This window comes from Thalassophryne amazonica, chromosome 10 (assembly GCF_902500255.1).
Source record: "Thalassophryne amazonica chromosome 10, fThaAma1.1, whole genome shotgun sequence".
In the NCBI taxonomy this organism is placed as follows: Eukaryota; Metazoa; Chordata; class Actinopteri; order Batrachoidiformes; family Batrachoididae; genus Thalassophryne; species Thalassophryne amazonica.
This window is the reverse complement of record NC_047112.1, coordinates 49,327,415-49,353,031: the sequence shown is the minus strand read 5'-3', so window position 1 is coordinate 49,353,031 and position 25,617 is coordinate 49,327,415. Positions and strand designations below refer to the sequence as shown.

The following is a 25,617-nucleotide window of genomic DNA, read 5'->3' as shown; positions in this document are numbered from 1 at the left end:
TTCTCACAAATGAAGCAATCATCAAAGATGAGTAGGGCACTCAGGCAGTTGACTTCTGACAACCCAAGTCAAAATGACCAGGGTTAAAAAAAAAAAAAAAAAAATAGTAATTAAAAGTGCAACATTACAGAAGTAAACACCCTCAGATCTAAATACGAGGTATCTTAGAAAACTATCCTACCTTTTGATTTTTTTTAAAAAACTATATGGATTTGAATGACGTGCGATTACACCAATCATGCTTGAACCCTCGTGCGCATGCGTGAGTTTTTTCACGCATGTCGGTGACGTCATATCCCTGTGGGCAGGCCTTGAGTGAGATGTGGTCCCGCCATCTCGGCTGAATTCCTTTGTTTCACACGCTGCTCGAGACGGTGCGCGTTGCTTTATCAAAAAATTTTTCTGGACCTGTGAGGAATATCTGAGTGGACACTATTTGAGAAATTAAGATAGTTTTCGGTGAAAAGTTTAACGGCTGATGAGAGATTATGGAGTGTTTCTGTCGGTGTAAAGACTTCCCATGGAGCGGGACGTCCTGCAGCGCTTCCAGGCGCCATCGTTGGCCTGTTTCGATCTGAAAACATCCTAATTTAAGGCTTAATTCACCCAGGACGTTGTGAGAGAACAGAGAAGATTCAGAAGAGGCCGGCATGAGGACTTTATGGGGACATTCCACTGTTTAAGAACATTTTTTAATGAAAGACGTGCGCGCAAATTCGCCAAGTTGTTTCTGTGACGACTCGGCGAATTTGTGTGTGCCGCAACAGGAAAAACACCTCCGTGTTGAAAACCATTTGTAAAATTCAGGCGGCTTTTGATGGCTTTCAACAAGTGAGTAACTGAGAAATTGTTTAACAGCTTGGGCATGTTCCAACTTGCCCGTTAAGGTTTCCAACGGAGGTGTTTTTCCTGTCGCGACCCCCCGCGGTCGGGTCCGGCCCGACATGCGACTCGCACGTTCTTTCATTACAAAATGTCCGTTAACAATGGAATGTCCGAATAAACTCCTCATGCCGACTTCTTCTGAAAGTTCTCTGTTCTCTGACGACTTCCTGGGTCAACAGAGCCTGAAATGTGGAAGTTTTCAACTTGAAACGGCGAGACGCTGCCGCCTCGAAGCGCAGATCGCCGTCAGCTGCCGTGGGCCGTCCTTAAAGCGACACTACCAGACCAAAATCTCTCATCAGCCGTTAAAATTTTTACCGAAAACCAGCTGAATTTATCGAATGATGTCCACTCAGTTGTGCCTTACAGTTTTGAAAAAATTTTGATCAAACAAAGCAGCAGTCTCTGATCCATTCCTAAACAATGAAAAAACGACAAGAGAGTGGGCCACTCCTCACTCAAAGACTGCCCACAGGCGAATGACGTAACCGACAGGCGTGAAAAAACTCTCGCATGCCCACGAGGGTTCAAGCATGTCTGATGTAATCACACGTGATTCAAATCCATATGGTTTTTGAAAAAATAATAAGGTCGGATACTTTTCTAATAGACCTCGTAAATCCGCTGAACAGAAAGGTTTTCAGCCCTGAAATAAGTGATGAGGCTATGATGTGTCTGTGTCTGCATATTCCTCATTTCCTGTCATTGTATTGTGCAGCACTCTGGAACCACATCACCTCTGCTTGCTCCTTCCCCATGTCCCAAAGCTGAGGCAGTACAGAGACACCCTTCTGAGACGTAATCATTAAATATTCTTCATTTTCAGGGTGTATGGACACCATGTATCGAGCTAAAACCAATGACTGACAGAAGCGGGACACAACCAGGATATAGAGGGCATTTTTCTCAGCTTCATTCAGGGGAAGCTCACTTTCCCAACCCGCCAGGAGAGGCCCACCCACCTCCATTGGCTTTGGGTGCTCCGTCATCATGTACACGATGGTGATAGCCAGCTCGTAAACATAGTAGCCTCTGTTCATGTCTCCAAAGTCAAGGATGCCACAAATCTTGTAACCGTCACTCTCATCAGGTTGCACAAGAATATTGAGGTCATTGAGGTCACCATGGTTAATACCTATAACAACAAGGAGCCAGTCTGAGATGAGTTTGCAAGGCTTCAGCACAGCCAAGAGGGACAAAAGGAAGACTGATATTACAAACACTAGAAAACATTTAAAAGAATGCTAATATGTAACAATCTAAATATCGGATCGTATATGAGTAAATACCATTTGTATTTAATCTTTATTTAACCAGGAAAGTCCCATTGGGATTACCAATCTCTTTTTCAAGGGAGTCCTTGAAAAAGACCATACATCATGCAGATCCACCTCAGATTTGCTGTGGCTACCCCGAGTGCAAACAAGTTAATATCGTACTCACATTTGCGGAAATTGGAAAGATTTGGGATCACGGTGACCTTGTACTGCTGAATTACAGACTTCACAACGTCTTGAAGAGCATCTCCATCGAGCATACTGAGGTACTCTTCCAGAAGTGGAATGTTCGACAGACTCCAGATGAACTTCTCTCTCTGCAGGACACTAAGATGAGGGTGTTCCATCTACTTACAATAATGGCAATGAAAAAGTATAAGAAACAAGGAAAAGCTTTTAGCAGTTATGAACAGAACCTGAAAACAAAGGGTTTAAAAACAAAAATTAAGCAGTTGAAATATTCCTATAAATTTAGAAAGGGGGGAAAAACATTATAATGTCAGACATAAAAAACTGCCCAGTGTTCATTGTGGTTTAACAATTATACCTTTTCCAGGACCTTGTCCATTTTGGCAGCCATCTTGCCAGTTTCATAAAGTAACTGTGGTGAAAGGGTAACCTTGGAAATAACGGTTCCAGGCAAGTAAGTCAGCAGCCTGACAAGATACTTCTGACAGCCAAAACCACAGTCTGTCAAAACATGAAATGACGATTAGTACTACAGCCTTTTCCTTATACTCTTTTTATATGATCTGTGGGTGGTCCCTTTGGGCTTTGCGCAGCGTCACATTGAATGTGATTGTTTTGTGTGCATACATGCTTTGATACTTGATGCACTTTACCGAGTAGATAAGCTTAACAAAATGTATCGAATCGTACTTGATTACTCATCTTTCAATGGATGGTTCTGCAATGCAGAGGGGAAATGGACTGACATGTTGGGAATATGATGGCATTAACCATTGTGACAGGCATCCTACCGATTTCTTCCAAGCTCATGAGATGTCCCATAGTAGTGGACAAAGCTGCTTGGGTAGGAAGTCCATGCTCGTGAAGGAAGGACATGGCGTAGGTTTGCATCGCTATCAGGTTGGGGTTCTTACTGTCTTCTGAGTTCATGATCTTCAGGACATACTCGCTGCCTTCGCTTGCCAATATGTGAAAGTTCTGGTCATCGTAGCTGGGCAGTGGCTGAATTACAGACGGGGTCAGTCTGTAGAGCTTCAGCACCATCTCGTACACCTGAGAATGGCTGAGTTTGGGTTTTGCATGCTTCAAAGACATTGATGCTGGAAAAAACATAATACGTATCAGAAAAAAATGGATATTATTGTCAAAAGTTCAGAAAAACAAAGTAACTGTTATCTTATCCATATCTGCATGATATGTGACTAATTAAATTGTGTCTTGAGGGCATCTGACAAATGGTACCTTGAACAAGTTTAAAAATGGAGGTTGTAGGTTGATGTTTAAGCTGCGCTACTTCTGACTACAGTGTTACCATATTTATTAAAGCCTTTTTCCTTAGACTATATCAAAATGCCTCTGATATTTTAGACTTCCTTTTATTATTTTACTTTAATTCTTATCAAACTGGACTCTTAAGGGAATTTTAAACAAGTGTAGTATTTTTTTCTTTGATAAAATGATTAATCAGTGAACAACTTACTCCACGGTTTTGATTACTTTTAATGTGTTGAAAGGTGTCACATACTGCATTTTTTTTTATATATAAATCATACATATGGAGTCCACAAGGGGTACCGAGGGGGCATGCCCACCATGCTTGTGGCTACACGGCAGACCTCCTTCTCACTTGAAATGATAAATATCATAAAGAAACTGAGTATGAAATCAAATATACATGTTTTAATAAGTGTATCAGAACTTTATGTCAGACATTTTTGCCTCAACAAATTATTATTTTATTCTATGGAACACAGTACAGATAATTAATTAATGATTCCCTGAGTGATCTCTTGTGTTATCATCTGATGCTTATATGAGATCAGCTAAAGCTTTGTAAAAACCTTGTAACTGTTAGAATGGCCTTAGCAGTGGGTCATCCCTCTGAGCCTGGTCTGCTTGAGGTTTCGTCCCCAAGAGGGAGGTTTTCCTTACCACTGTGTCCTGTGTAGGGATGGGTATTGATAAGATTTTATCGATATCGATGCCATTATCGATTCTGCTTATCGATCTGATTCCTTATCGATTCCCTTATCGATACCTCTTGTGAATTTTGTACTAAAAGTAGGCTTTACAGGTTTTCTATGTATTTCATTGAGTCTTAAAGTAAATAAAGTAAATAAATATGAAATTGGTCACTGTATCCTTGATCTCTGGACATAAATAAAAATAAACAAAACAGTGTTTCTCTTTCAAGTTATTAATTCCGACTGGACTCTATCATTCTAACTCGACTCGTCAGAGAGCCGCGCAGCATTTGGAGCTGTGTGAACAGAACGGAGGACGATTCCCGTTTCTTTCTCGCAACAAGACAGGAGTCCCAGTTAGTAACTCTAATCCACACAAAAGTGACTCACGACTTCACATATTCAGAGATGAAAGTGGTGAAAAACAAAAAAAAGCTGAAACCCAAAATTACCCCCAACATCACATGCACAAAAATGTTTGAATTCTAGAAGCTCTGAAATGCAATCTGGGACTATTCCAGACAATAAACTGCAGTGAGTGCAGCATCCATTTTGGTGAGAAAAAAACCCCCAGCTTTCCTTATTCAAATTCATTCCAGTAGTATTCTGCTCTTACTAGGATGCAGCAGTTTTCTAGTTTGGCAGATAGTTCTGGAGGAAATCACTGAAGAAATTAACAAACTGAAAATATGGTTTAACCGAAACAGTCATTAAACTTAAATAAGACAGGGATGAAATGGAGGTGTAAGAGTCACTAGGTGTTCATAGGAAACACTTATTTATTTCTGTATGTATTTATTTATTTATGTATGTTCGTTGTTAGTTGGTTTTATATTTTCTGTTGTGTTTTTATTCAGGTTCTTTTTCTCTTTCTCTAAATTGTATATAATCATTAGATTAGTTATTATTACTATTATTGTCGTGCTTGCTATTATTAATAATATATAAACAAAAATAAATTTTAAAAATATTACAATTTGTAATACATTTGACTCTTTTAAAACAACAAATGCTTGACAGCTGCAGCTGCTTAATGCTAACTTAACATTGAAAATTCTATAGACATGCTAACGTGTTAGCATTGGTCCTGTTTTTAAGTTATAAAATACATCAACTGTTTCAGAAGACCATAACAGGTCGCTTTAACATAAAAAGTAAATAATACTCACAGCCATATGCTTTTTAGGGTTTTAGCGGGGGAAAGCGAAAGATAAAAAATTAATCAACGAAGCAATGATCGAAGCACTGCTTTGATCTGCGAATCACTGCTTCGATTGGTTCAAGGTTCAAAGCAAAGCCACGCTGCAGAAAAGTTGATTACAGACCCGCTGCAGGGTCTGTAATCAATGTAGAGAAATTATAATTTTCCTGACAAACACCCCCAAAAACAACAGCCATTCTGAAGGACCGATAAGGGAATCGTTAAGTAAAAAGGTTATTGAGGTTGGTGGATCGAACCATTTCTTAACAATACCCGAAAGGAACCGGTTCTTGATACCCATCCCTAGTCCTGTGTGCTTGCTCTAGGTGGTTTGTGAGGTTAGACCTTGCTTGTGTGAAGTGCCTTGAGGCAGCTTTGTTGTGATTTGGTGCTATATAAAATTAAACAAATTGAAATTGAAATCAGCTAAAAAATTAAACAGTGTGTAATTTATTATACACAATTTATTATACACTTCAACATGTGTCTTTACCTGCATGCCTATCATAATATTCCCTTATGCTGTGCAACCTTTTTTACTGTGGGAAATATGGGAAAACAAACCATCATGGCCATGCCTCTGTCAGGAAAGTTCATGTTGAAGCTTATTCATTCTGTAAAGCCAGTTGTCAACACCTTGACAACTGGCTGGACACAAATGCAGAACAAACTCACAGATCTGTAGGCTTAAGTCTTTTACTGGGTTGGTTAGCAGAGGTTGTTACACGGTAAGGCAGTCAGACAAGAGCAGAAGTACAACAATCATCAGGCGAGGGACGCGGTCAAGAAAAACTAGCAGGGAGTCAAAAACACAATGAGGCAAAACGAAGCAATCAATCAATCAATCAATTTTATTTATATAGCGCCAAATCACAACAAACAGTTGCCCCAAGGCGCCTTATACTGTAAGGCAAGGCCATACAATAATTACGTAAAAATTACGTAAAAACCCCAACGGTCAAAACAACCCCCTGTGAGCAAGCACTTGGCGACAGTGGGAAGAAAAAACTCCCTTTTAACAGGAAGAAACCTCCAGCAGAACCAGGCTCAGGGAGGGGCAGTCTTCTGCTGGGACTGGTTGGGGCTGAGGGAGAGAACCAGGAAAAAGACATGCTGTGGAGGGGAGCAGAGATCAATCACTAATGATTAAATGCAGAGTGGTGCATACAGAGCAAAAAGAGAAAGAAACACTCAGTGCATCATGGGAACCCCCCAGCAGTCTAAGGCTATAGCAGCATAACTAAGGGATGGTTCAGGGTCACCTGATCCAGCCCTAACTATAAGCTTTAGCAAAAAGGAAAGTTTTAAGCCTAATCTTAAAAGTAGAGAGGGTGTCTGTCTCCCTGATCTGAATTGGGAGCTGGTTCCACAGGAGAGGAGCCGGAAAGCTGAAGGCTCTGCCTCCCATTCTACTCTTACAAACCCTAGGAACTACAAGTAAGCCTGCAGTCTGAGAGCGAAGCACTCTATTGGGGTGATATGGTACTATGAGGTCCCTAAGATAAGATGGGACCTGATTATTCAAAACCTTATAAGTAAGAAGAAGAATTTTAAATTCTATTCTAGAATTAACAGGAAGCCAATGAAGAGAGGCCAATATGGGTGAGATATGCTCTCTCCTTCTAGTCCCCGTCAGTACTCTAGTTGCATGAAAATTTAAGCAATGCCGTCTAATAATACTGCGTAAGGGAGGCATGTATAAAGTGAATAAAATTGGTCCTAGCACAGAACATTGTGGAACTCCATAATTAACCTTAGTCTGTGAAGAAGATTCCCCATTTACATGAACAAATTGTAATCTATTAGATAAATATGATTCAAACCACCGCAGCGCAGTGCCTTTAATACCTATGGCATGCTCTAATCTCTGTAATAAAATTGTATGGTCAACAGTATCAAAAGCAGCACTGAGGTCTAACAGAACAAGCACAGAGATGAGTCCACTGTCTGAAGCCATAAGAAGATCATTTGTAACCTTCACTAATGCTGTTTCTGTACTATGATGAATTCTAAAACCTGACTGAAACTCTTCAAATAGACCATTCCTCTGTAGATGATCAGTTAGCTGTTTTACAACTAACCTTTCAAGAATTTTTGAGAGAAAAGGAAGGTTGGAGATTGGTCTATAATTAGCTAAGATAGCTGGGTCAAGTGATGGCTTTTTAAGTAATGGTTTAATTACTGCCACCTTAAAAGCCTGTGGTACATAGCCAACTAATAAAGATAGATTAATCATATTTAAGATCGAAGCATTAAATAATGGTAGGGCTTCCTTGAGCAGCCTGGTAGGAATGGGGTCTAATAGACATGTTGATGGTTTGGATGAAGTAATGAAAATAACTCAGACAAAACAATCTGAGAGAAAGAGTCTAACCAAATACCGGCATCAATGAAAGCAGCCAAAGATAACGATACGTCTTTGGGATGGTTATGAGTAATTTTTTCTCTAATAGTTAACATTTTATTAGCAAAGAAAGTCATGAAGTCATTACTAGTTAAAGTTAAAGGAATACTCGGCTCAATAGAGCTCTGACTCTTTGTCAGCCTGGCTACAGTGCTGAAAAGAAATCTGGGGTTGTTCTTATTTTCTTCAATTAGTGATGAGTAGTAAGATGTCCTAGCTTTACGGAGGGCTTTTTTATAGAGCAACAGACTCTTTTTACAGGCTAAGTGAAGATCTTCTAAATTAGTGAGACGCCATTTCCTCTCCAACTTACGGGTTATCTGCTTTAAGCTGCGAGTTTGTGAGTTATACCACGGAGTCAGGCACTTCAGATTTAAAGCTCTCTTTTTCAGAGGAGCTACAGCATCCAAAGATGTCTTCAATGAGGATGTAAAACTATTGACGAGATACTCTATCTCACTTACAGAGTTTAGGTAGCTACTCTGCACTGTGTTGGTATATGGCATTAGAGAACATAAAGAAGGAATCATATCCTTAAACCTAGTTACAGCGCTTTCTGAAAGACTTCTGGTGTAATGAAACTTATTCCCCACTGCTGGGGAAAAAGTAAATCAGAGTAAATGTAAATGTTATTAAGAAATGATCAGACAGAAGGGAGTTTTCAGGGAATACTGTTAAGTCTTCAATTTCCATACCATAAGTCAGAACAAGATCTAAGATATGATTAAAGTGGTGGGTGGACTCATTTACATTTTGAGCAAAGCCAATTGAGTCTAATAATAGATTAAATGCAGTGTTGAGGCTGTCATTCTCAGCATCTGTGTGGATGATAAAATCGCCCACTATAATTATCTTATCTGAGCTAAGCACTAAGTCAGACAAAAGGTCTGAAAATTCACAGAGAAACTCACAGTAACGACCAGGTGGACGATAGATAATAACAAATAAAACTGGTTTTTGGGACTTCCAATTTGGATGGACAAGACTAAGAGTCAAGCTTTCAAATGAATTAAAGCTCTGTCTGGGTTTTTGATTAATTAATAAGCTGGAATGGAAGACTGCTGCTAATCCTCCGCCTCGGCCCGTGCTACGAGCATTCTGGCAGTTAGTGTGACTCGGGGGTGTTGACTCATTTAAACTAACATATTCATCCTGCTGTAACCAGGTTTCTGTAAGGCAGAATAAATCAATATGTTGATCAATTATTATATCATTTACTAACAGGGACTTAGAAGAGAGAGACCTAATGTTTAATAGACCACATTTAACTGTTTTAGTCTGTGGTGCAGTTGAAGGTGCTATATTATTTTTTCTTTTTGAATTTTTATGCTTAAATAGATTTTTGCTGGTTATTGGTGGTCTGGGAGCAGGCACCGTCTCTACGGGGATGGGGTAATGAGGGGATGGCAGGGGGAGAGAAGCTGCAGAGAGGTGTGTAAGACTACAACTCTGCTTCCTGGTCCCAACCCTGGATATTCACGGTTTGGAGGATTTAAGAAAATTGGCCAGATTTCTAGAAATGAGAGCTGCTCCATCCAAAGTGGGGTGGATGCCGTCTCTCCTAACAAGACCAGGTTTTCCCCAGAAGCTTTGCCAATTATCTATGAAGTCCACCTCAAGGCAATGGTACAAGAGAAGGCTGGAAAGAAGGCTCAAGGCACAATGATCTGGCAAAGGACCAGAGCCAAAAGAGAGTCTTAAATACACCCAAGTGATGAGCTGCAAATCAAGGACAGGTGTGAGGGGAGGTGACAAGAACAGGGGTGTGGTCAGACAAAGGGAAACACCCACCACCAAGAGAAAGAAAGAGAGAACCCAAGCAGAAAGCAACAGGCAAAGAACCGACAACACCCAAAAATAAGACAAAATGTACAATAAAACAGAGCACAAATGAAAACCTGACAAGTTCCTACCCTTCAGGCTTTTATAATGGACAATTTTCAAGCTGTGACGCCATCTTGAAAGCGAGACTTCCGGTTAGGGGGCCTCTCGCTCACGTGTTTGGCGTCACTGGAAACAACAGCTTGTTATGACGCCTCATGGAGTGGTTGACCGATCGGTTGTTATGACGCCTCATGGAGCGGCTGACCGCTCAAAGCTGGACGCCAGTTAAACGATGTCTTCGAAAGGCAATGTAAGGCCAGATTTCTCGTTTCATTTTGGCTTCGGTGTCCTTCGTTAATGTTGCGTGACCGAGCTTTACATTCATTGCTAGGATAGTTCAACGACCAAAATACCAACATTCTGGGCGTAATGAACATGTTTTCACTATTTGATTTATTTGTGCGACTGACATCATTATTTAAGCATTCAAAGGCTATTCCTACCTCCACACAACTCCAACCACACACAAGAAAGTTTCTTGACAGTTCTTGTTGTTGAATGAAACCGTGTCTCCCTAAACAGACAGATTTGTGATGTCATCACGCATGCATGTAGGCGCTGCTCTAGTGGCAATTTGAAAATCATCCATTATGTAATTTGGAAAAAAAATGGTGTAAAATTATTTGCAGAACAGATTAAAAACAAATACAATAATATAAATTTGCAAGACAAAAAAAATACCACAAAACTACAATAAAATATCCGTAAACAAACTGCTATAGACAAAAACAATGGACTGCATCTACAGTGATGTCCAACATTAATAAACTGAGGCATGCATGATCTGAGGCACTCAATGCGCACTGAGAGCATTTTCTGAAAGATTTTCTCTCTGCCTGCCTTTAGCATTTTTTCCCTGAGGCTATAGGCTCCACATGTTGGTCTGTTAATATTTATATTGGACAGTAGCCCAGGTTTGCGTGTGTGACTTTCGTCATTCTGTATGTTATTAGTGACTGTCACAGATCAGAATGTGGCTATATGTACGCATGCGTGAATGCGGCAGAGGTGTAGCAGAGAGCTGTCATGACACACAAGCCCACTGCACCCTCATAAAAATGCCAAGCTCCTCCATAGCACCTGCAGAAGAAAATCTCTGGAGTTGCCACTGACTAGCTTCTTTTCAATGAGAAGAAGTAGCGGCTCTACTTCGAGTCTCTCCCAGATAATCGAGCTTCTCACTCTGTCCACGACTGTAAGCCCAGATACCCAACAGAGGAATCTCATTTCTGCCACTTGTATCTGCGATCTTATTCTTTCAGTCATTATCCAAAGCTCATGACCATAGGTGAGAATAAGAGTGTAAATCGAATGGTAAATTGAGAGCCTCGCCTTCTGGCTCAGCACCTTCTTCATCATGACGGATGGGTACAACGTCCATAAAGTTTCAGGTGCACCCAATCCGCCTACTGATCTCTTGCTCCAATTTACCCCCACTCATGAACAAAACCACAAGATACTTAACTCCCCCACTTGGGGCAGCAAATCTCCTATGACTCAGAGGGGACAATATAAGACCAGTGGTGGGCACAGCTAACCAAAAACTTAGCTTCGATAACAGTTATTTCACTAACTGAAAAGTTAACTTTCATAAAGCTAAACCGATAACCCCCTAAAAGTTTTAGCAGAAGTTACAGCTAAAAGCTAAACTGATAACTTTCAGTATTAACTCCAGTACACTGCCAGCGACTGACACAACAACGAGTCAGCACTTCTGTCTCAGATCAAGTACCGCAGCAATTTCCTAATGTTGTGAACTTGTTCACTCATATGGCAATAAAACTTTTCTGATTCTGATTTTCTCAGCAATAGAGACCTGGTGACCAGAGAGACAGGAAAGAGAAGAGAGAAAAGGTGAAAAAAAATCATTTATTTTTCATACCCTTTTTTTTCCTCTTTCTTTCTCTCTGGCAGAGGATTGAGCATTGTCACTTATAGCTGTCAGGCAGGCACTAAAACGTATGATTTCAGACATTACAAATGTTTATTAACCTTTATTCACTATGCCGGCAAAATATGTTAGCAGTCTAAAAATTATGGGAACTAAATTTATCAGAAGCTAATTGGTCCGCTGATGGTTTTCAAAGTTATCTGAAGAGCTAATCCGCTTACATTAACTTCGATAATTAGCTGATTAGCACAACTGTTCCCACCACTGTATAGGACCATGATCTCAGATTTGGAGGTGCTGATTGTCATCCCAGCCATTTCAAACTCGACCTCAAACCTGTTCAGTGCACATCGGTGGTCACAGCCTGATGAAGCCAACAGAACCACATCATCTGCAAAAAGCAGAGATGCAACTCTGAGGTCAGTGTGCCTTGAAATCCAGTCCATGAACATTACAAACAGGATTGGTGACAAGGGGGCAGCACTGGTGGAGTCAACTCCCACCAGAAACAGGTCTGATGTAATGCAGAGAATGTGGACACAGCACCTACTTTGATCATATAGAGACCTGATCGCACATTGCAGTGAATCCGGTACCCCATAATCCTGCAGCACCTCTGAAGCATCAAAAGCAACAACAGACCCAAACAATGAGCCAACATTTCTGTCTTTGAACATCTTGCCCCCTGCTGGAAGCTCTTGTTTACAACATTGCTCCCAGCACAGAAGCAAGCTGAGAGCAGCCACAAAGCCCAGCTCTCTACCCAATCACAATGCTCCGGTCAGGCGGACGTCTTGGGAAATAAAGCCATGCTGAGTTATGGTTTGGTGTATAAATAAAATGAATACTGATAGAATAACTCCATTAATGTCAATTCTGTCATTTGTACAAAATTAAAATATAACATATATCTTTTAATGTTGAATAATGCACTAATTCTGAAGTTTTGTAACAAAGACAGACAGATCTCAAAGGATTCTGGGTAAAATGTGCCTCTGCTAAACACTGATTGGTTCAGTTATTCATCATGTAAACCAACACGTTAATGTGACGTGTGTTGGTGTTTACAGATAAATGTGCTTTTGTAAAATATTCCAATTTTTTATTTGTAAAAACAAGCATTTTTTACGGAGCCCTGGAAGTGTCATCGCAAAATGTTTTGCAATAGGGGAGAATGTGCGCTCATTTTATTATATTGTGCGCACGTTTTATTATATTGTGTGCACATTTTATGATGTTGTGCGCATGTTTTATTATATTGTGCTCTCGTTTTAAGCATCATTTCAGTAAAACAAGAGCACGATCTACTTAAACGTGGCCACAATTTGTAAAAAGTGCACTCAATATTGTCTTGACACATAAATGTTGGCTATTAGCCAACAAACCAGGAGACAGTGTAATACATTTCCCCATTAGAAATGGATGTGGTCAGGGTATATCATCATGGTTTGGGTGCACAAGGATTGATGTTTCAAATCCCGCAAAACCTCGGAGAGGTCACCGCTCCGCGAGATCTCAGTAACATTGAGAACTGCACTGAGATGCTCTGACTGGGATGCAATCAGAGCAGCCGTGTGCACTGCCGCTGCACACGGACAACACCATTAACATTGCAACATAAAACTATTTTTATATTGTGCCTAAAACTCTTATGAATATATTCTCTGGGATTATAGATGTTGTTACTGCGTTTGTATTATGTAAACATGCGAGAATCACAGGCTGTCTCTCCGTTATTTTCAATGGGAGCTGCTGTGAGCTACGCTCGCTAACCTGATCATGTCGTTCTGGGGGAAAGTGAAGTTTGCTCTTTAACGTCGTGATTATTGTTCTTTACAACACTGTCCTCTTTTTTCCAGACTAATATATATAATATGTCAGAAATTCAGTTTACGTTTATTAAATTCCACGCAGATTACATGTAGCAGACACGGATTATTTGTTATAATTGTTTTAGCAACTTTTCAGGGTATCATGCATGCAGTCCCTTATTAACGTGATTTGTAGTATAATATTCATTTCCAATTGTCATCACGAGGATTCTCTATGTTGTTTTGACTGCATCGACTCTCTGGTGCACAAAGAATTATGGGATACGTCAATAGGGCGAATAGAGAACTCCAGCTGCCCAGCATAACATCATCTGGAGTTTAAGCACATTAAAAAGGATGCTGAGGGCGAAGCATCTCCCCGTCGTGAGGATGACAATTTAGGTCATATTATGAAGTTCATTTTGAACGAAAGGAAAAGGTGCGCACGTTTTATTAATTTGTGGGCTCAATTAAAGGAAAACGTGCGCACGAATTATCACGGCCAGGAAAACGTGTGCACGTTTTATTAATTTGCGAGCACGTTTTATTAATTCATGGGCTCAATTAAAGGAAAACTTGCGCACAAATGATCATGGCCAGAAAAAAATATCACTTTAAGTGACCTCTCCCGGGTTCCGTAGGGCCCAACTTCAGGGCCAATACTGCCATGAACACTATTGGCCAGTAGATGTAGTGTCAGATGTCAGTAGTAGAGACCTTGAAAACTTGCCAAAACAAAATTTCAGATAATCCATGCCTGCTACATTTAAGATGCGTGGAATTTAATAAACGCAGACACAATAACAACGTCTATAAACCCAGTGAATATATTCACGAGAGTTTTAGGTACTAGAGTTTAATGCTGTTGTCCGTAGAGCCTGATCAGAGTGTTTCAAATGCATTTCTCATGTCGTGAACGTACTGAGATTACCCTATCCTACCCATAATGCACTGCTGGGCACAGCATATATCCACACTAAAACCTTAAAAATTAGTGCATTACTTTATATTTGATATTTTCACTTGATAAAACTTCAGACATGACATTAATTTAAATAACTTGTCCAAAATTAGTTTGGTTAAAAGTTGAACCATAAGTTAAAAATGAATGCCTCTGGATGACTTGGGTGATATTGCCCTTGTGTTAGTATGGGGTTAAAAGAAATGAGGTTTTTTGGGGGGTTTTTTTTTTTTTGGAGACCAGTTCTCCTTTGTCTGCAGAGGATAGAGTGGTTTATTTTTGAAACAGCTCTCCTCTGTTTTGCAGAGGGCAGAACTACACAAAAGCTACGAAATGTTTAACAGGAAGGTGCTCACCTGATTTTAAATTTTATAAATGTTTGTAGCTGTTCAGCTTTATTTACCACGTTACTGGTCTAAAAATTATCGGACAAAAATTTAACTCAATATAATTAGTCCGATAATGGTTTTTAAAGTTATCTACAAAGATAATCCGATAATGAAAACATTATCTTTGATAATTATCGGTTATCGGATTATCAGAACTGTGCCCACCACTGCAGAGGGACCTGGTCAAAAGTCTTTTGCAAGTTCAAAAACACATGTAGGCTGTTTGGTCATATTCCCAAGACCCCTTCAATATCCTTCCCCTCCCTGGATGGCCACCTCATCCTGTGTGCTCCAGTAATCCTGGTAGCTGGGTTGTCTGGAGCATTAGCTCCTGGAAGGGCCACCTTTGCAAATTGGTCCCAGGTGAGGAGACAGACAAAGAGCAATCTTTATAACCCTTTATTACAGATACAAATAGGGATAGAGTCACTTTGCTCGGTGTCGCAGACCGAACGGTCCCCCCTAAAAATCAGTCCGCCCTGCCTTCACTGCGCAAAGCGTCATTTTGGAGCATCTGCAGTATTTCACCAAATATCGCCTTGTCTCTGCTTAAAACTGCACTCTATCATCTATCTCAGTGACAGATATCTGAAGCTTTTGTACAACAATCATTTCCACATATATTCAGCATATTTCATCAGAAAACACGGAGGAAGCGATCAGAGCACAGTAGCCATGACGAGCTGCTCCTGCTACATTCACCGCACCTCTGTCATTTCAAAGTGTCACCGATATCACCTTGTTTCTGCTTAAAATGGCCTTGTTTCTGCTTAGAACTGACTTTAGAAGGTTTTACCTTGTCATCTAATGGTTAAAAATCACATTATTCCCTTTGATTGCTTTGGGTGAAGAGAGTCTGTCTCAGACGAGTTGCTGAGCTCTGAAATGACGCATGCGCAGTGGAGACAGTGCGGACCAATTTTTAGAGGGGGACTGTTCGGTCTGCGACACTGGTGTAACAGTTTATCTTCCCCCCTAGATAACTCCACCCCTGGGGGAAAGGAAAGAGAAGGGAAGTTATCCTAGGATATCTTACCCCCCCAATGAAGTTTTGCAAGATATGTTTGTATGTATGTACTTGTATGTTTGTTTTTGGTTTGTAGATAATCATTGCATTTTTCACCTTTAACTCTGTGCAGCACACAGTTTACATCACAGACTCTTGCAACTTCACAGATAGCAGCTCTAGCAAGGTACCTTTCAGTACACAAAAGGATCAAGGTCAAAGGTCAAGATCACAGGAAGGTCAAACACTAAATTCAACTAAACAACTTTCCTGGTCACAATTTTTGAAATTTTGCCTCGAAATTTGGCATGCACATAGTGATAGGCCTTGTTCTAAGCCCTTACCTGGGATAAGTGATTGACCTTGACCTTCAGTGTTTCACTAGAGGTCAAATGTCACTTAAATTCAGTCAAACTTCAGATTATAGCCCCAGTGGATAAAAATGATTGATTGATATCTTTATGATATCTTTGTTAATTCTTTCCTCTGCTGAACACATCTTTATTCATTCTTTCCACTGTCGAGCTGCTTGTCTAGTGAAAATCACATTGTTTCAAATAATCATATTTGTCAATTTCATGCTACATTTATATTATTTTTGTTGTTTCTTATCTGCCAATCTTTATATTTATGACCTAGTTTGTACAAAAGAGATTTGAGAAAGGTGGTAGACATTATAGGCCCCTCATTTGATTATGTTTCTTAAACATGTTTTTTTGCATACTATTGTCTGTTAGGGCTGCCATGACTAGTTACAACTACGTCGACTATTGAAACCGTTGAAAACTAATTTAGTCATCGACGAGTCATTTGCTTTGAACCTTGAATCAATGAAGCAGTGCTTCGATTCGCCGCTTCGTTGGACCTTTGCTTCACTCCTCTTCAGAACTGCCAACTCCGCTTCTTATCCCCTCTCAAAGCCATTAAAATATGTCAATCGTGAGTCACTTTTGTGCGGATTAAAGTGATGAACTGGTACTCCTGTCTTGTTGTGAGAAAGAAACGAGAATCGTCCTCCGTTCCATTGCTCCAACTGCTGCGCCACCGAGTCAAGTTAGAAAGATAGAGTCCGCTCAGAATTAATAACTTCAAAGCGGATCACAGTTTAAATCAAATGACACCTCTTTCCAAACATTGTAATACAAACAATAAACTGCAATCGATCAAATTTTTTTTAACTCCCAAAATGAGAGGTCCTGGCGGACCCGGCGCCACGAGGGGGCATTTGGGGGTGACGCCCCCTCACATCATCAACCTCGCCCCCTCAGATGTTAGAGTTATCAAAAAATAAAAAGAAAAAAGAAAGAAAAAGAAATACTGGAAAATATAGCAAAATATTAGTTATTCAATAATATCACGTATTTAACAAATAAACCAAATTAATTAACTAAAGTAATTAATTTTAAAACAAATGGATATGGCGTGTGTCTGTGTTCAAGCGATTTGATAGGTTGAGGGTTGCGCTTGTCAGTGCGGCAGAGGGCAAGCTCGATTTATTCAAGCAGTGTCAAGGGCCTTTCACACTGCAAGCTTCAGCCACCGAACTATATACTGACGGTATATAGTATGTAGTCAGTATATAGTTCAGTGGCTTCAGCGCGATGCTTTATCGCTTCGTAACGGTGTGTTTCCAACGCGTCGTGACGTCAGACGCATCGCTTCAGAAGCAGCAAGGGGGCAGAGATTGCGGCCACGTCACACTCTGGCTGTTTCCACAACCTGAAAAAAGTTTGCCTGAACCACAAATAACCTTTAAAAAACAGCAGTAGAACGATTCTCCCATCACAACAACAACAACAAAAAACATTTCCAATGATTTTTCTTCAGAAAACTGCTCTATAAATGAGCAGTCCTGTCACACGTTAATGTTTTGTACAGATCAGTGGTTTCTGCACCAATCGGATTGGTTTCTGCAAAATGGATTGGTCCAATCCATTTTGTAGAGATCAGTGGTTTCTGCCCCGAGTGTTCCGTGTTTTGGCCCGACGCGTCGTTCCTATTGGACAACACCGGCTCTGTGGTATGCAGGAGATCACTTGACCGAGGGTCTATACGTTCAAATAATAATTAAAAAAAATACTGTCATCACTCTTACTCTTAGTCAGTCTCTTACAACGGTGTAGCCTAAATACACAAGCTTTCCAGGAGCACACCCAATTTATTATGCATGCTCAGAGGCACGTCCCCTCCGGTGGGCACTTTTTTGGGGGGGGGGGGGACCCCGCCCCTTGTGATAAACTCATCGCCACCTTAATACTTTTTTTCTGGTGCTGGGTCTGGGTCCTGGCTGACGTGCAGCAGCCTAAGACTGTGTGGCTGCAGACCTGCAGACTCCAGCAGCCAGCTGAGCTCAGCTCAGACGTATGGAGAGACATCCATGCTGTTAATGTCTGAAAGGAAATGCTTTTGACAAAAATTACAGATTTTTTTTTCTATGTCCAGAGATCAAGGATCCAGTGAACAATTTCATATTTATTTACTCTCAATAAAATGTTGTTGACATAGAAAACCTGTAAAGCCTCCTTTTACAAGTAGTACACAGAAAATTCACAGGAGGTACTGATAATGAATCGGATTGATAAGCAGAATTGATAATGGTATCTATATCGATAAAATGCGATAAGCTGTAATTTACGTATGATCCGACAAGTTGACTAATCACAAAAATAATCGTTGACTAGTCGACTATCAAAATAGTTGTTTGTGGCACCTCTAGTGTCTGTGTATGTGTTTGTGTGTACTATATGTGTACTTGTTTAGATATATGTCTTAATGTTTTAACTGTATGTTTTAGTGTACAGCACTTTGGGTCAGCTTTGGTTGTAGTACAGTGCTTTCTAAATAAAGATGGTATGGTACTGTGTGTTCTATACATACACTGTGGACATTTTAAAGGTTGCTGTTTCCTGATTGGGCCTTATCAAGGTTTGGGTTAATCAGTGCTGCCCCGTAGGAATGTTGCCAGGTGCGGGTGGGGGGAAGATTTCCAGGGTGAGGGGGAAAATATCCAGGGGGGAAGATATACTGTTACACCGGTACCTCCTCCTGCCTGTTGGGGCGGGCGGGGGCGGGGGGAGGGCATTGCAGGTGAACACCTGGTGGCCAGGTCTACCGCTGTGGTACTCAGCCTGAATAAACAACACAGTGTCTTGCCTATGTGGGCTCACCAGCTGCAGGGAGTCTGTAGAGAGTTTGGTGCACTGTTCTTTTGGCAATGGACAGGTGCAAATACCCACACGGACTGACACTGCCCACCACTGTTTGTTATATAAATTAACCAGCACATGTCTATTTTATATCAACATGATTGTTGGCAGTAAATAGTTACTTTGAAATGTACTACTTAAAGCCCTGGCTGGTAGTGAAAAAGGTTAATTTGTTTTTAGGTAACATATTTCTACAAATACAACCACAGCATCTTATGATTTTTCCTCAATTATAGACTGGCAGGCAGCTGTACATTCAAAATTGAATTCTTCTTCCTTATAACTTAGGGGAGATGATGGTCGAGTGGTTAAGCATTGGGCTTGAGACCAGAGGATCCTCTGTTCAAATCCCAGCCTGACCGGATAATCACTAAGGGCCCTTGGGCAAGGTCCTTAATCCCCTAGTTGCTCCCTGTGTGGAGTGAGTACAGTCACTTGCCCAGTTCTGGATCATTGCCAGTTCCGGATCACTGCTGTAGTTTTTGCGCCGCCGTTTCTCGTAATCAGCACGAATAAGCTAATACTTGGTACCAATGGAAAGACTGATGTTTTGTCTACAAACGATCATAAGCTCGAACGGATCCAGCCATCCTTGTGATCAGCAGAGGAATCAAAACATCCCGGTGTCTGCGGTGTGCGCGCATTTTCTCACTGACTCATTCCTGCAGTTTTAAAGTAACGATCTCTAAAACGTAGCAAAGGTGAGTTAGCCATTCGGTGTTTTTGGTTCTAGAGTGGGAAAATACTTACTTACTTGGGTAGAAAATGTCAGTGTGTTATGTCTTGCCGGAATCAAATCGATGGCACAATTGTACGGTCGGTGTGGGGGAAGGGCAAGTGCCAGATCTTTGCTGAAGACATCAGCAAGATCGTGGTACTCCCATGGCACCGCCGTCAGATTGGGCGGGACTTTGACCTCCTCCTTAGCTATCTCACCGGGTGGAAACGAGGATCCTAAACACTCCCGGTGGCAGGTTTCGCTCCACTGCGTCACAACCCCAGACGGCCAATCAATCCGGGGATTGTGTTTCAACACCCATGGAAAACCCAAAATCACTCGGGAGGTAGAAGGTGTTACAAAAAACACTATCTCCTCCCTGTGATTCCCAGACACCACCAAAGTCACTGGCTGTGTCTGGTGTGTGATTAATGGAAGAAGAGTGCCATCTAGTGCTCGTACCTTCACAGGGGAAGGCAGAGCCACCAGAGGGAGCCCTACTTCCTTTGCCCATCTGCTGTCCAGCAGATTCCCTTCTGACCCCGTGTCTATAAGTGCTGGGGCGTGAAGGGTTAAATCCTCACAAAGGATTGTGACTGGGATTCGTGCTGATTTTCAGGGTTCCCCCGCGTGCGTGTTATGACCCACCCTTAGCCCAGTCTCTAAGGACGAGTACTGCTGTTTTGATCGTTTGGGGCATTCTCTCTGTGTGTGCTCGGTAGAGCTGCAGAGAAAACACTCTCCACGGATCAGCCTCCTTTGTCTCTGATCTGATCGTTTTTTGGCCCTGCTTGTTTCCCTAGCAACGTCAGCAGGGGGAGCTGTCGTCACGTGGAGAGCCCTGGCAGCGGAGCGTGGTGAAGTCGGCTTCCTTTCGGACCCCGGAGGAAGAGGGACGGCTTGTGCCTGACCACGCCCCTCGTCTCGCTCCCGTCGGTGTTCTGTTAATCGGTTGTCTAACCGTATAACCAGGTCGATAAGCCCATCTAAATCCCATGGCTCGTCCTTCGCCACCAGGTGCTCCTTAAGGACCAGAGACAGTCCGTTTACAAAGGCGGCGCGGAGCACAACAGCATTCCAGCCGGCTCGCGCTGCCGCAATGCGGAAGTCGACTGCATACTTCGCTGCGCTCCGACGCCCCTGCCGTATCGACAGCAGCACACTTGAAGCGATCTCGCCTCTATGAGGGTGGTCGAACACCTGTCGGAACTCCCTCACAAACTCAGTGTAAACTGTTAGGAGCCATGAATTCTGCTCCCAAAGCACCGTAGCCCAGGCGCGTGCCTCTCCTCGAAGCAAATTGATCACATAAGCCACCCAGCTAGCGTCTGCTGCGTACATGACGGGACGCTGTGAAAAGACGAGCGAGCACTGCATCAAGAAGTCCGCGCACGTCTCCACACAGCCTCCGTACAGCTCCGGAGGGCTTATGTATGCTTCAGGGGAAGGTGGGGGGGGTTCGTTGAACGACCAGCGGAATGTCTGTTTCTGGCACACGGTCAGCAGGAGGAGGTGCTGCAGCAGCGCCCTGAGCATGCGCTTCCACCTGGGCGGTGAGAGCCTCCATCCTACGATTGAGAACACTGCTCTGCTCGGTAACTAAGTCCAACCGAGCGGTAAAGGCGGTTAAGATGTGCTGCAGCTCACCCAACACGCCTCCTGCTGGCACCTGTGCACCTCGCTCTTCCATTGGCTGTTCAAGCGATGGTTGGCGCCCCTCAGGATCCATGACGCTGGCCGAGAAATCCTGTTGTGAAAGTGTCGTGACATGGACCCACAACAGGGGGTGTAAATGAACGGACAATGGATAAGCCAAAAGTAACAATTTAATGTTGTGAATCGCACAACGACGTACAGACAATAACAATATAGTGACTGTCAATCATACACCAGGTGACGTGTGGGCAGGCTCGACGATAGAAGATGCCTGGCGAGAGAAGAGCCGATCCCACACAGCTTCCACTGCCAACGGAGCTGAAGAACACCGGAGCCGCCAAGCCCTGCGCCCCAGGTGGCCGCTGTCTTCAGCAGTCAGACCCGGTACTGCTGGCAGAGAACAGAGACAGTCCTGATGAGTGTGAGGTCGCACACTCAGTAATCCCACAGTCTGTATTCAGTAAGGAGGGAGAACCTCCACCTCCAATCACACACTCGTGCAGCTCCTGAGATAACCACTTATCTGGGTGGGGTGTGAGGCGAAGCCGTCGCAGTCCACACCAAACGCCAACTCCGCAGACAGGGTATCCGTCCCAGGAAAACGGCTGCAAAAAGAGATCAGACTAACACTTGAATTACGGTTTAGCAGAGAATTACCTGATTGGTAGTTGATTTCTCGGCGGGGAGGTGGAGTTGCAGTCCGGCCTTTAAGGTGGTGGTGATGATGTGGATGAGTGACAGCTGATGCTGATGACGAGTAACAGCTGTCACTCCCGGTTGCTATGACGCCCTCTTGTGCTTGAAGCCCGCACTTCAAGCAGGGCGCCATCTGGTGGTGGTGGGCCAGCAGTACCTCCTCTTCAGCGGCCCACACAACATGCATGTTCTTTAATGTAAGTACACAATGTTATGTGATGTACATACAATGTACATACATGTGTAGCACCTTTAGCCCTAACTTTAGGTTAAAGAGACATCACATCACTCTTGGTTCAGGAGGAGTTACACCAGTAATTTACTCACAAAAAGGAGTGGGTGTTGGCTCAGTTTGAACAGGTGACACTTTAATATTAATAAGAACAAATACAGCAATAACAATATTGACAACTTAACTGTTTCTTCATATAATTCAAATAAAAAAGAAAAAGGCGCCACAAAATTAAAGAAACAAAAAAAGTTAGTTGAGTTGAGCTCTCCAACTCACTGAAATTGTTCTGCAAAGGTATCCAAATCTGTGCTGTGTCAATGCACAGATGTTCATTTCATTCTCAGTCTCCACTTCTGTTACTACTACTACCCAGGTAGGTGAGAAGTATGTGTATCTTATCTGTTCCCAGAATGTGTGATTCGAATATGGAGTATTCAAGTTAGGTTCTGCGGCTGGCCACATCGCATCTCCAACTCTCCCGCTCTCTCAGAATCGTTGGGCTGGGCTCGCCATCTGGATCATCTCTCTTCTTTCTTCTTCTTGATCGTGGATCAGACTAGTATCATAAAAAAAAAAAAAAAACCTGCACAAGAAGTGCAAAGTTGTAAGGCTCTTGATCTGATTCCGTCTAAGTTTCTTATGAGATCTCTTTTTCTCAGTTCTATGCATGAAATATATCATGCATCAAGGAAATACATATACATTATCATGAATTAAAACATTTAGTTTTAACCACAAATGTAATAAACTGATAATGAATTACCATATACAGCAATACTATTTCTTCTTGCAACAGACACATAATTTATGCATCCCGTTTTAATTGATATAACCAACTTTTAGCTATTTTAATCTATTTTTAACATTTAACTTTTTAAAATAAAATTAATTACAACTTTTATACACAATAGCACAATTTTGTGATTAAAGAATCAAATATACCACACCTTAATGGCACTGTTAACCATTACAGTGGCTAATGACACAAACTGAGGAATTCAGTTGGCACAGAAAATAATTAAAATGCATCTTTTCACTGCAAACCATCTGTAACTTTAGCTTTACCTTAGCGATTAGCATGAACTAAGCTTAGTCGCGCTTAGCATTGGCATGTAAGCTAGCAATTTTTTTTCAGAGCAATAAACAACAATATAAGTGCATGAACGTCATGGAAAGATACTGGAATACATCTTACTGCATCTATTAAACAACATGGATTAACTTAAACCAAGTTAAAAGCACAATGCATTTTTCCGAACAGCTAGCAACTAGCTGGCTAACTCACCAGAGTTTCATCAAGCACAATATCATAAATGCAGTTGGGTTCTCCTCTTCAGCTCACAGCCGGTTGAAATGAACCCAGGGTCTGTCTGCTACAGTCTGGTTCTGGATGTCTACAGTCTCCCTCGGGTCTGCTGCTGTCTGCTTCGTGCCTGAGAGGAAAATGAGCCTCACGCAGGTGCGGACTTCACATGATACCTGATTTAAGTGCTTGGGGCACTGCCACCTACTGCAGGTGCACTGAAAGTATCTAAGTGACATAAATAGGGTTAGTGACCTGATTTTTCATGCAGGTTACACATACATATAGGGACGAAACCTTCCCAATGTAGTTAGTGTGTAATACAAAACAATGCAAGGCGACCTCTTGGAAACAAAAGCTTTAATACATTTGAATAAACAAATATAAATACATGCAACTAGTACATCTTGTTACATCATGTAATTGTAATGTGTAAATACACATTTGTAACAAGAATGCGTTATTACTATATGTACCAACAATCTCTTAGTACATATTTGTAACAATACTCTTTTATTACATTATGTACCTACAAAACACTAGTACACATTATTCCATTATGGATGTACAACTGAGTACAAGTAATTACAGATTATTACATAGACTAATACATTGTACTAAGTGTGGTAGGTACTATGTATTAAGGGTACTGTAAAATAAAGTGTTACCGAGCGTTCTTTTGTTTTTCATGATTCCATAATTTATTCCTCAGAATTGAGTGATTCCATATTTTTTTCCCTCTGCTTGGTCTAAAAAAGTAACCGTTACTGACTGCCACATTTTTTTTTTCCTGATTTCTTATAGTGTTTCTTAAAGCCAGAAAGTTGCCATTTGAAATGACTTTAGATTTGTGTCATGTCTGTGATCTGCTTTTTTTTTCTACAAATTTAAACAACTGAATGAACATCCTCCGAGGCCGGTGATTCCATAATTATTTCCAGGGGTTGTATAAGCATATTGCCACCGATAATGAAGATATTGCATGGGCGTTCTGATGAAAACTGGAAATCCTATTGGGAAAAAAAAAAAACAAGACAATACAACTTAGGCCCAGGTTGCACATTTGTCTACTTTGCAAAGGGTCTGAAATATGAACAGAACCTCAACTTTACCTGCCAGACCTCTGTCATGAAAACTGGAATAGCTTTTGTAAAATTAAGATTAAAATTATCTCCAAAACATTTTCTGGGCCAAGCTTAATATTTCTATATTCCAATAAGAATTTGTTTTTATCAAATGGTGGGGGTTTTCAACTTTTTTACTTTTTAAACACAGCACAGGCTTATTTATTGAGCAGTGAATAAAATACAGTTACCAAAACACATTAAAGAAAAATACTCGCTGATTGTTAGATTTACACTTTTTTGTAGTCACGTACTTTTTCGACGGTCCCTAAATTTGCCGTTGGCTGAATGTCTGAATATCGAATTTTAATCTAACTTCACCGCGGTAATAAAAAGGTGATCCGGAACTGGGCAACCGTCTGTACCTTGTATGGCAGCACCCTGATATCAGGGTGAATGTGAGGCGTGTAAAGCCCTTTGAGCAGATGGAAAAACACTATAAATAAATGCAGTCCATTTATAACTGCTGTAAGCACAATAACCAGCTCAGGACTCCACTGTGACAGTTGGCAGTAATGATATTTTTCCACCTGACGCAATGTCGTCCAAGATGACTTTACTGGCAAGATACTCTAAGACTGTCAGGAAAAAATGTTGGCAATAAGACTAAAATTCAAACGTGTTTATATGTAGAGACAGTTCAGTAAAGGAGCTCGCTGTGAGACAGAGGAAAAAAGAAAAAATGGCAGAAGCACATAATTACAACAAGAGCCAACAAAAGCCAAATTTTAGACCTACCTCAGATTGTGTAAAAGCATGTGGTCATTAAAAATAAGGATAATAAGGAGTTTTATTATCGAACGACAAACAGGAAAGAAAG

At 41.4% G+C, this 25,617-nt stretch overlaps 1 protein-coding gene across 3 annotated transcripts; it reads right to left on the bottom strand.

Annotated features, from left to right (window-relative positions):
* Window positions 1-1,563: 1,563 nt before the first annotated feature.
* Window positions 1,564-25,617, bottom strand: hykk.2 (hydroxylysine kinase, tandem duplicate 2). 3 transcript variants are annotated; one of them, XM_034179983.1, is made up of 7 exons: window positions 21,959-21,969; window positions 13,755-13,766; window positions 6,581-6,590; window positions 3,143-3,451; window positions 2,710-2,852; window positions 2,329-2,509; window positions 1,564-2,020 (listed from the first exon to the last, which is right to left on the bottom strand). In XM_034179983.1, the coding sequence occupies exons 4-7, from the start codon at window positions 3,444-3,446 to the stop codon at window positions 1,578-1,580; spliced, it is 1,071 nt and encodes a 356-aa protein (XP_034035874.1). In that variant the 5' UTR covers window positions 3,447-3,451; window positions 6,581-6,590; window positions 13,755-13,766; window positions 21,959-21,969; the 3' UTR covers window positions 1,564-1,577. The 3 variants fall into 3 exon arrangements, with proteins under 3 accessions (XP_034035874.1, XP_034035876.1, XP_034035873.1); XM_034179985.1 differs by lacking the exons at window positions 6,581-6,590; window positions 13,755-13,766; window positions 21,959-21,969 and adding an exon at window positions 25,536-25,617; XM_034179982.1 differs by lacking the exons at window positions 6,581-6,590; window positions 13,755-13,766; window positions 21,959-21,969 and having other exon boundaries at window positions 3,143-3,524.

Excerpts from the sequence above, each read along its gene's own strand:
- hykk.2 (XM_034179982.1), bottom strand. The coding sequence starts at position 3,464 with ATGTTTTTTCCAGCATCAATGTCTTTGAAGCATGCAAAACCCAAACTC. Across the intron at positions 2,853-3,142 it reads CATGAGCTTGGAAGAAATCG|ACTGTGGTTTTGGCTGTCAG; the intron begins GTAGGATGCCTG and ends ATGTTTTGACAG. Across the intron at positions 2,021-2,328 it reads TCTTTCCAATTTCCGCAAAT|GTATTAACCATGGTGACCTC; the intron begins GTGAGTACGATA and ends TTGTTGTTATAG.